Raw genomic sequence first — 12,341 nt, 5'->3', positions numbered from 1 at the left:
AAATAGAGGTGGGCAGAACATTTTGAGAATGGACTAAACCGTGAAAGAGTTACAGGAATAGATAAAGAAAGAATGAAAAATATTGTAACACTTTGGAAGTGAAGGAAGATTTATTTCGTGAGGAAAATTAGAGACAGTACTAAAAGGATTAAAAAATAGTAAGGCCCCAAGGACTGATATTGTGGTAAATGAGTTTTTTTAATATGGTGGTTGATAAGTTAGATATAAATTACTGAAGATTATGAATATTACTTTTGAAGAAAGGGGAGTACATAGTGATTTTAGGAAAACTTTAAGTAAACCCTTCTATAAGAAAGATGATACGAGTGAGTGTAGTAATTATAGAGATATTAGCTTGGTTTCGGTAGGAAGCAAACAGCTTAGTATGGTGATACTTTCTAAAATTAGAGATGCCTTAGATAAAGTTTTAAAAAAAGAGCAGTGTGATTTCAGGAAGGGGAGAGAGTGTGTCGACCAAATTCGTACTCATAGATTAATAATTGATAAGTGCCTGAGTCATCAAACCTCTTTATTCATCAGTTTTGTACATTATGAGCAAGCCATTGATTCAGCTTGTACATGAGCTTTAGCGAAGATCATATGCTTGTATGGTTCACTAAATAATACACTAAAGTGATTAGTGCAAATGGTACATCAGGATGGTCTTGTGTCCTTTTTGGATTTAAGATCGCATGATTCTTTCCTATACTGTAAATATAATTACCCTGTTTAGAGGTATATTACCCCCTCCTAAAAATCAGTTCCTGTGTGTTTGCTCAAATATAGACAAGAAGTCACAACATTAATATAGCCTAAAGTAAATAACGGTTAGAAAAAAAACGTGACATATGAGTAGATTACTTCAATTCTGGTATTCTTATTCAAGAAAATAATTTATAAAAAGTTAAATTCAATTTACTTAAGAAACTATTTTGCTTAGGCTGCAAAAATATACCCACGTACAATACCTGGGAATATCAGCTAAGTAAGGATAATTCTTATCGGAATAGTGTTTTAAGGCACGGAAGTCAAAAGTGCACTGAGCATCACGCCTTGTTCGCAAAGCTTTGTTTAGAAGAATGATAAAACATTTGATCTCTGACATAAGGATTTGCAACTACCCATTTTCTAAATTGGTAAGTTCTAGTTAAGGTTAAACAACTAAGACAAAACGAATGTTCAAAACATAATGTGGGACATAAAAGCTGTCACAACTGAGACTATACTGAAGTTGTCGATAGAAAAAAGGTGAAAAGGTCTGACTATATATGCTGCAAGACATATGAGACCGCAAAGGTTGGTAGAAGAGTTATGTTTCTAGATAATCTACTACATATTTAAGATTGTGGTGAAAAGAAAAATCGGACACAAAAAACGGATTAACAAACAGAGGAAACCACATCGAATATATTATCACTTCCTCTAACGCTCTTTTTTTGCAAGTAAAGTAATATTTACTTTACTTAATATTTACTTTTAATACGCTTAGTGAAAAGGACCGTTCTCAATTCGGGATTTTTTTCCCCTTTATATTGAAAAGGCACGCACCCTGGGATCAAGGGGGGATAGGACTCACACCCTCCCCTAGATACCAAGATGTTGTAGGTTCCTCCTATCATTTGTCTACTTTTCTGTATGATTTACGAATTTTACTTTTCCAAATTGTACCCACTCCCCCCCCCCCCGCAAAAAAAAATAAATGTGCAACTCTAGCTACGAATATGAAAGAGTTGTCAATATAAAAGAGCAAATTTTCTTGATCCTGAATAGAAAAAAACCTGCCTTCGGCAGAGTCAATCAAAATGCTAATATAGCAAACAAGATAAATAAATACCTAACAAGATATATCATAAGTGGTTACAGTAAATGGCTTAATTAAGGCGCTCTTAACAAAAAGTTGTCACTTCTCAAAATTATCTTTTCAGGCATAAGGTCTTTTTAGGCTTACATCTTAACAGGGCCTTATCTAGGATTTTTATCGGAGGGTGTTTTACACGAGAATTTTTTTGGAGGGGGGGGGAGGGTTACACAAAAAAACTGAAAAAAACACATCAAACATTTTTTTTATATCCATTTTTGTTCCGTTTTTACGAGTCAGACAAACATTCAGACATCGGGGGGGGGGGGGAGGGGGAGGGTCAAACCACCAAACCCCCCTAGATACGGCCTTGCCTCTTAATATAAAAACAGTATCTTGCTTGTAAACTATATAAAATTACCAGCAAGATGATAACAGGAAATAAAATATGTACGGAAACATAAGTATGACAAAATATGTATGGCATATGAAAAGAATATGTATGAAAGATGTATGACAAATATGCATGATCAAACAGTTCGTGGTAACGAACTGTAAGTAAGGAGCGACCCGGCTTAATGGTAACCGAAACTCTAAAAAACGGAATTTTGGTATCAGTAGATACATCGAAAGAGTCAGATTTTGATTTTAATTTCAAATATTTAAGTTTCATCAAGTTTAATTCTACCTATCAAAAGTTATGCGTCTGAGAAAATTCGGATGGTTTTCAAAAAAAGGGGGAAAGGCCCTCTAAAAATTATAGAGCCTTAGTCAAAATCCCATCATCATATTCAGCGTATCAGAGAACCCTACAGTAGAGGTTTCAGGCTCCTATCTACAAAAATATGGAATTTTCCTTTTTTTTGCCAGAAGAAAGATCACGGAAGCGTGTTTATTTGTTTTTTTTTGTTTTCTTTTTTTTTTCCCCAGGGGTGATCGTATCAACCCAGTGGTCCTAGAATATCGTGGGAGGGCTCATTCGAACGGAAATTAAAAGTTATAGTTCCCTTTTTAAGAGACCAAAAAAATGGAGGGCAACTAGGCCCCATCCCACGCTCATCTTTCTCCTAAGTCACTCGATCAAAATTTTTAGATAGCCTTTTTGTTCAGCATAGTCGAAAATATTAGTAACTATGACTCTGAGGCTAACTTAATCCCCCAAAGCCCCCAGGGGGAGGGCTGAAAGTTATGAAGTTTACCCAATGTTAACATATAGTATTGGTTATTGGGACCCGGCTCAAAGGTAACCGAAACTCTAGAAAACGGTATTTTGATACAAATAGATACATCAAAAGAATCGAATTTTAATGCTGATTTCAAATATATAAGTATATCAGAGAACCCTACTGTAGAGGTTTCAAGCTCCTATCCACAAAAATGTGGAATTTTACATTTTTTGCCAGAAGAAAGATCACGGGTGCGTGTTTATTTGTTGTTGTTTTTTCCCAGGGGTGATCGTATCGACCCAGTGGTCCTAGAATGTTGCGAGAGGGCTCATTGGAACAGAAATTGAGAGTTCTTGCGTCATTTTTTAGTAACCAAAAAATTGAAAGGCATCTATGCCCCCTCTCACACTCATTTTTTCCCAAAGTCACCTGATCAAAATTTCGAGATAGCCATTTTGTTCAGCATGGTTGAAAATATAATAACTATGTCTTTTCGGATGACTTAATCCGTCAAAGCTCCCAGGGGGAGGGCTGAAAGTTATGAACTTTACCCAATGTTTACATATAGTATTGGTTATTGGGAAGTATACAGTACAGACGTTTTCAGGGGAGATTTTTCCTGGAAGTGGGGGGAGGGAGGGTCGGGGGTTATTTGGGAGGATCTTTCCACGAAGGAAGTTTTCATGTGGGAAGGGACACCGCTTTGAAGGAGACGCCGGATTTCCCAGCATTATTTAAAAAAAAGATCAGAAATTTAATATAAAAAAACAAGTTTTTCAACTGCAACAGCAGCAACATCAAAACTTTAAACGAACAGAAAATATTACATATTTGATTGGGTTCACCCCCTAGTCAATACCTTACTCTTTAAGCCAGAGATTTTTTAGTACTTTCATAAGAGCTATTTATTCTAATTAATGGCCTTTGTAATTAAGCGGCCAGTTTTGAAGAATTGGAACAAAATTCGAACTTTTGCTTAAAGAGCAAGGTAATGACTATGGGGAGAACCCCCTAATATACGTATTAAAAATATATGAATATAGAAGTTCGTTACGTAAATTAATTCGTAAGTTACGTATATTTATTGCTAATAACAACGTTCGTAAATAAAATGAAACAAGTTTCGAGAAAGCCATTTAACCAAATAAAAGTAAATTAATATGAAAATTTCGTTTTAATTATTCATGTACTGTGAGCCAAAATCAAAACCTGTAATTATTCAAAAACGTTCAAAAATTAAAAAAAACAAGTTTTTTTTATGAACAGAAACAGAAATTATTCCGTTATACGGAACAGAAATTATTCCGCATATGAAAGGGGCTGTCCCCTCCTCAACGCCTTGCTCTTTACGCTAAAGTTTGACTTTCTCACAACTCTATTTTTTTAAACAATAAAAAACTTTAGCGTAAAGAGCAAGGCGTTGAGGAGGGGACAGCCCCTTTCATATACGGAATAATTTCTGTTCGTTTTAAGTTTTAGCAATGTCGCTCCTTACTTTCAGTTCAAAAAACTGGTTTTTTTTTATTTAATAACATAAAATATGACAACATAAAATGTTGTTTACCAGCAAGCCAAGTTCACTCGGATATGCCTTCTATGCTCAGTAGTTTTTGCATATAAATATAATCTATGCACCAAATAAAAATACAAATTAAATACAGTCTTAAATTTCAAAATTAAATAAAAAAAAAGTTTTTTAACTGAAAGTAAGGAGCGACATCAAAACTTAAAACGAAACGAAATTATTCCATATATGACAGGGGCTGTCCCCTCCTCGACGCCCCGCTCAATACGCTAAGTTTGAATCTTTCTCACAACTCTACTTTTTAAAACAACAAAAAACATAAGCGTAAAGAGCGGGGCGTTGAAAAGGGGATAGCCCCTTTCATATACGAAATAATTTCTGTTCTTTTTAAGTTTTAATGTCACTCCTTACTTTCAGTTAAAAAAAAACTTGTTTTGTTTCTTTAATTTCAGAACGTTTTTGAATTAATGCAGGTTTTGAAGATTGCTCACCGTACATGTATAATTAACACGAAACTGCACATTAATTTTACCTTTTTTTAACTAATAATAACCTTATAATAACCTATTGATTTGTGTTCCAGTTATTTAAGAATGACTCTTGAATCACAAAGTCTATTTCGATAGAATAATAACTTCTTTTAAAAGTAAAAAAAAAACTTTAGCGTAAGAGCAAGCTATTGAGGAGAGGCAACCTCCCTCATATACGTAATATTTTCTGTTTGTTTCAAGTTTTAATGTTGCTCCTTATTTTCAGTTGAAAAAACTTGTTTTTTTATTTCATTTCTGATGGTCATTTGAATAATGCTGGGAAATCTGGCACCCCCTTCATGAAAAATTCCTTTCCACTATGAAAAATTCACGTAACTTTTTCCCCCGGACCCCCCATCACCAGAAGAATTCCCCCTGAAAACGTCTGTATACTTCCCAGTAACCAATAATATATGTAAACAATGGGCGAAGTTCACAACTTGCAGCCCTTCCCCCGGGGACTGTGGGTATTAAGTCATCCTCAAAGACATAGTTATTAGATTTTCTGACTATGCTGAACAAAATGGCTATCTCAAAATTTTGATCGGGTGACTCTGGGAAAAATATAGCGTTGGAGGTGCCCTCCAATTGTTTTGACCATTAAAAAGAGCACTAGAACTTTTAATATCCGTTCTAACGAGCCCTGTCACGATATACTAGGACCACTGGGTCGATACGATCACCCCTGGGAAGAAAAACAAAAAGAAAAGACAACAAATAAACACGCATCCGTGATCTTTCTTTTGGCAAAAAATACAAAATTCCACAATTTTTGCAGATAACAGCTTGAAACCTCTACAGTAGGGTTCTCTGATACGCTCAATGGGATGGTGTGATTTTCATTAAAATTAGAGGGTGTTTCCCCCCTTTTTCGAAAATAAGGCAAATATTTTCAGGCTCGTAACTTTTGATTGATGAAACTAAACTTGATGAAACTTATTATTTGAAATCAGCAGAAAAATACAATTCTTTTGATGCATCTATTGGTGTTAAAATTCTGTTTTTTAGAGTTTCGGTTAGGACACCTTACTTACAGCTACCACGTTACCACCTTGTTGTTAAATTTCCCTTTTTCATGCTCGACGTTTGATAATAAGTACTTTATCAAAATCAATCGATCAAGATAGGTCCATTGTTCCATAATTACAAAAAAATGTCAATTATTGTTCGGTAATTATCCTAACAGTTATTAACGAAAAGATTTAGTTTTAATATTTAATGAAATTATTGAAAGTAGTTTACTACAAAATATCACATCACTGGTTTATGCTATGCTAGAAAATTTGCTCTCGGTGTATGAATACGCTTCTAAACAAATTTTATAATTTTGCAGGTTGCATATGGTCAAATACTGCGTCAATGATTCCTTTTTTTTGTTCAATTGATAATCTGGTATATCAGTCTTACAATAGTAACAAAAAAACTCCTAGCCAAAATGAGATGTAATAAAATTCAAAATTAATGAGAGGATCGTCAAATTGTCTTTTGATAGCGTTGCATCGCGGAAGAACCTAACAAGAGGTACATTGAATTACTCTGTGAAACCTCTATGAGCAATTAAGAATTTAAGAAACTTTCACTTTTGCCTCATCTTTGCATATGAGATACCCAATAAATATCTTCAAAATGGGTTGCACACTTTTTTGGAAGTTGAAGTAACGTTTTGTCGCTGGTCAAGCCTTGAATGTGTCCAAGCCCACCTCTAACTTAACTTTTGATTTAGTATCTTATGTCTCAAGACCTGCCCTCGTGCTCTTGATGTACAGTGGTAACTTAGTGAGTAACCCCTTGGATTCCTCAGAACTTGATAACAGGCTATTTATAGTTTGGAATGATGAAAAGGTTCAACGTTTTGACTGTCAAAAATTTTGAATAGCTTTTGCACTCTAATATTTTCAACATCAAATACATGATAAATGATGAATAGCGTAAATACCTGACCCATTTAAAGCATTGTGTGCATGGTTGCCACTTTGACGATTTATTATTTACTAGACTTTGGCAAGAAAATTATAAGACAAAGTTCCGTTTTGCTAGATCTTGCCAAGTGCCGCGACAAGCACGAGGAAGTCAAAAAGGAAATTAGCTATCTTCATACGTATAGACTGATTTTCATTTCTCCAGAGTACAATGCTGAAATATGAGATTTATGTCTTATATATTAACATATATTGACAAATATGACTCAAACGAGACAACGTGAACCGAGAGGGGGGAGGCATTTTTATATTGACAATCGCCTCTTTAAACAAATGAACATCTAAAAAAAGCCAAACAAAAGACTAGTTAAAGAAAAAAGTGAAATATGCCAAATCAAAAAAGCCAAAAGGGGGTTCCCCCCCCCCCCCTGGCAAGTCAAGATTTTTGTTTCTTTCTTTGAAATTCAGTTGTTTTTTTTCTGTTCAGATTGTTTTGCACTAAAAGCGGCTGATGTTGTAAAAAAGGAGATGAAATGAACAAATAATGCGGACCCTTGTTCCTTTTTTGCTACTCTTCTTACGAGTCAACGTTCTGTATTTTTTTCAACTTTGAAACAAGACAAATAACAAAATTAACAATAATAATTTTGAAAATCAACAATACGAAGCACAAAGTTAATAGCGGGCAAAGAGTATTATTGAAGCTGAAAACTTCCTTTTAACAGTCCATTATCAATTATGCTGACGCTCCCTTCTTCAAATTTTCGCTAAGACAAACCCTTCTGTTTCCTAGACATATCAACGGGAGTTGGTTGGACTACCCACTCCGAAACACAATTAGAGTCTTGGAGGTGAAATTGTTTTCAATGTATTAGAGACTGAAAACTAATGTTCTGTGCCAGCTGAAGCATAGAGCAAAGCACATAGAATTAGTACGAATTCAGCTTGAACAGAATGCTGTCTGACGTCCCCTTCACAGAGTTTCTAAGTATAATTTAGTATTTGTCCCCAGTCTCCCGTATTTAATGGTGAATAATAAATGAACTCTCTCTCTCCTCATTCTCTCCCTCCCTCTCTCTCTCTTTCTCTCTCTCTCTCTCTCTCTCTCTCTCTCTCTACCTTTCTCTCTCTCTCTCTTTACAAAAATGCTTAGTGCTAAAGTTAATCATGATGGAGACAGTGGCGGACCCAGAGGGACGAGGGGGTGCGCCTACCCCCTAACGTCGTCTAAAGTAGTACAATTTACTTAATTAACGCAATTTTGCGTTAATTAAACTTGCCCCTAACGCAAGCCCCCCCTACAAAAATTCCTGGATCCACCCCTGGATGGAGAGGGAGGATATAGATGTAAAATTAATTGGGGTGGAGTAAACCAGTCTAAATCTACAAAAAGAACAACTAAATTATATGAAAATATAGAATTGAAATATAGAACTGCAGGAAAACCCCTTACAAACTTGAGATTTAAGATGAGGGATATCCAAGGTTATCCAAGGTTGAAAATGATAGACAGTGCCGCTATATATAATGTTAGATTTTCAAAAACATCTTCGGAGATGTTTATCTTGCAAGAAAGGAATAACCGATTTTTTTTCTGAAATTCGATTAGAATGTGTTCAAATGTTACTCCATTTTTCTAAATAAAAGAAAGTAAGGGGGGAATTTGTTTAATAGGTTATTATTTACTATCCTATAACAAGCTTTAAGAGCAATCCTGACTAAACTCACCTCTTGTCGAAGTTGATGGAAACGAAAAGCAACAAACAAGGCTCTCCTTCTCCGCTCTAGCAATCCAGCGAAAGTCCGACATACAGAATCCATCAAGTCGCGTTTTGACTTTAAATCTGGGGGCAAAAGAGCGTTACTCCTCAAGATTATACTTAGACGATGACGAACTTCTGCGTAGCGTCCATAATATTCCTAAGAAATACATATTAAATCAAGTCTTAAATTTTGTAGAAAGCCTAATTTTGGCAGACCAGTTTCGTAAATTCGAGCTCGTTTTAGACACTTGGAATCAAAATTTAACATTTGAATGCAACTAACATAGAAGTTACAAAAAAAATACCTGTCTTCATAAGGTGTATTTGCATTTTCGTTTCTTACCGTATAGAAGGCGCGAATATATAAACAAAAAAGTAGTATGCAAAAAGAACACCAAAAGGGTACTGATCTTTTAGTAATTTTTTATGACAGCCCTAGCAAACCGAATAAAAATGAAAGCTAAAAACAAGTTTTTTGGGGAAGAAAAGAGCGACATTTAAACAATGACGAACCAAAGTTAGTCCTTTTATGAAGAGAAAACTGGCTATCCCAGCTTCTCTTATATGGGAGGACAGCTATCATTCCCTCTTTCAACCCCCGTTTTTGCATTCAAGTTTCATATTTGTATAAAAATGGACTAAGAATAATTTGAATCCCTAAAAGGTAAACCCCTTTATTCTTTCTCAAGAGGGGAGGGGGTCTGATATATCAAATTTGATTTGAATTTAAGAAGACTTATTCGAAGAAATAATTTTTATAGAGACCATACTGCGGACACTAGCAGGGGAATGAGGAGTATGGGGTCAATGACACGTCTCCCGCTCGGAAACAAGAAAACATTGCAACTGAAATAGTAAAATAAGCAATTTTTCCATTCATGGTTAAATCAAACAGTTCGTGGTAACGATATGTAAGTAAGGAGCGACCCTAATCAATGGTAACCTAAACTATAAAAAATGGAATTTCGATACCAATAGATACATCAAAAGAATCAAATTTTAATTCTAATTTCAAATATATAAGATTCATCAAGTTTAATATTAGGCCTACCCATCAAAAGTTACGCGCCAGAGAAAATTTGGCTGATTTTTGAAAAAAGAGGGAAAGACCCCCTAAAAGATATAGAACCTTAATGAAAATCACACCATCATATTCAGCGTATCAGATAACCCTACTGTAGAGGTTTCAAGCTCCTATCTACAAAAATGTGGAATTTTCCCTTTTTTGCCAGAAGAAAGATCACGGATGCGTGTTCATTTGTTTTTTTGTTTTTTTCTTTTCCCCAGGGGTTATCGTATCGACCCAGTGGTCCTAGAATATATAATAGGGTGACAGTGGAACGGAAATTAAAAGTTCTAGTGCTCTTTTTAAGTGACCAAAAAAATGGAGGGCAACTAGGCCCCCTCCTGCGCTCATTTTTTCCCAAAGTCACTTGATCCAAATCTTGAGAAAGCCATCTTGTTCAGCATTGTCGAAAACATTAAAACTATGTCTTTTTCGGATGACTTAATCCCTCGAAGTCCCCAGGGGGAGGGCTGAAAGTTATGAACTTTACCCAATGTTAACATATAGTATTGGTTATTGGGAACCGGCTCAATGGTAACCGAAACTCTAGAAAAACGGTATTTTGGTGCAACTAGATACATCAAAAGAATCGAATTTTAATGCTGATTTCAAATATATAAGTTTCATCAAGTTTAATCTTACCGATCAAAAGTTACGCGCCTGAGAAAATTTGGCTGATGTTCGAAAAAAGGGGGAAAGACCCCCTAAAAGTTATACAACCTTAATGAAAATCACACTCATTGTAGAGGTTTCAAGCTCCTATCTACAAAAATGTGGAATTTTACATTTTTTGCCAGAAGAAAGATCACGGATGCGTGTTTATTTGTTTTTTTGTTTTTTTGTTGATTTTTTTTCCAGGGGTGATCGTATCGACCCATTGGTCCTAGAATATCGTGGGAGGGCTCATTGAAATGGAAATTAAAAGTTCTATTGCCCTTTTCAGTGACCAAAAAAATGGAGGGCAACTAGGCCCCCTCCCACGCTCATTTTTTCCCAGTCACCTGATCAAAATTTTGAGATAGCCAGTTTGTTCAACATGTTCGAAAATATTATAAGTATGTCTTTTAGGATGACTTAATCCCCCAAAGTTCCCGGGAGGTGGGCTGAAAGTTTTGAACTTTACGCAATTTTAGCATATAGTATTGGTTATTGGGAAGTATACAGTACAGACGTTTTCAGGGTATATTTTTTCTGGTAGTGGGGGGGGGGGGTCAGGGCTTATATGCGAGGATCTTTCCATGAAGGAAGTTTTCATGGGGAAAGGGACATTGCTATGAAGGGGACGCCGGACTTCCCAGCATTATTTAAAAAAAGATCAGAAATTAAATATAAAAAAACAAGTTTTTCAACTGCAGCAGCAGCAACATCAAAACTTTAAACGAACAGAAAATATTACATATTTGATTGGGTTCACCCCCTAGTCAATACCTCACTCTTTAAGCCAAAGATTTTTTTAGTACTTTCATAAGAGCTATTTATTCTAACCACTAGTTTGTGTGACTTAGTGGTAATTTTTAAAAATTTAGAGCAAAGTTCGAACGTTCGCCTGAAGAGCAAGGGATTTAATATGAGGCAAGTCTTCTATATTATGTAATAAGAGTAAATGATCATAGAAGTTTATTACATAAGTAAATTCGTAAGTTATGTATATTTATTACTAATAAAAACGTTCGTAAATAAAATGAAACAAGTTTCGAGAAAGACATTTAACCAAATAAAAGTAAATTAATATTAAAATTTTGTTTTAATTATTCATGTACTGTGAGCCAAGATCAAAACCTGCATTTATTTAAAAACGTTCAAAAATTAAATAAAAAAACAAGTTTTTTTTAACTGAAAGTAAGGAACGACATTGAAACTTAAAACGAACAGAAATTATTCCATATATGAAAGGGCTGTCCCCTCCTCAACGCCTCGCTCTTTACGCTAAAGTTTGACTTTTTCACAACTGTATTTTTTAAACCAATAAAAAACTTCAGCGTAAAGAGCAAGGTGTTGAGGAGGGGACAGCCCCTTTCATATACGGAATAATTTCTGTTCGTTTTAAGTTTTAATGTCGCTTCTTACTTTCAGTTAAAAAAACTTGTTTTTTTTTATTTAATCATGGTAAAAAACAACTCTTCGCAGCACTTGCCCTCTCTCTTCTGGGATATTCCCTGCCAGCGTTCACAATACCCATATTCTCTTTTTTTCCTGGTTAGCATATGAGTGTAACTTGTTCTACTACGCTTAGAATATTTTCGGCATATAAGGGCAACTATTCTGCCACAGCACCCCTGTTAAGGCTCAGTCAAAATCATTCTTCAGAATGTTCGACGAGATGCTTCTGAAGCATCTGGTCAAATGCCTTCTGAAGACAAGACCATAATTTGCACTTTACTGAAAACAGGAATTTGCCTATTTCTCATAATATCTAAGAAAAAATTGAAAAAGAGACATTTTAACAAAGATTACTGAACAAAAAAGAAAAAAGAAAAAAAGAGGATTGACAGTCTAATATACATTTACTGATATTTATTCATTAAAATCTAAATAATGATTATTTTTGCATATTCTTTTTGATTTTCATGATTA

At 35.0% G+C, this 12,341-nt stretch overlaps 1 protein-coding gene across 2 annotated transcripts in view; it reads right to left on the bottom strand.

Annotated features, from left to right (window-relative positions):
- Positions 1 to 12,341, bottom strand: part of LOC148946096 (SEC14 domain and spectrin repeat-containing protein 1-B) — a 198,097-nt gene that overhangs the window by 22,421 nt on the left and 163,335 nt on the right. For both annotated transcript variants that reach the window (XM_089098101.1, XM_089098100.1), the window contains one exon: positions 8,667 to 8,858. In XM_089098101.1, coding sequence (XP_088954227.1) covers positions 8,667 to 8,858 — 192 coding nt within the window. The remainder of the gene's footprint in view (positions 1 to 8,666; positions 8,859 to 12,341) is intronic.

This window comes from Artemia sp. Qi Xiang Cuo, chromosome 12, assembly GCF_049724085.1.
Source record: "Artemia sp. Qi Xiang Cuo chromosome 12, ASM4972408v1, whole genome shotgun sequence".
NCBI classification, from domain to species: domain Eukaryota; kingdom Metazoa; phylum Arthropoda; class Branchiopoda; order Anostraca; family Artemiidae; genus Artemia; species Artemia sp. Qi Xiang Cuo.
This window is presented reverse-complemented; position numbering and strand designations above follow the sequence as displayed.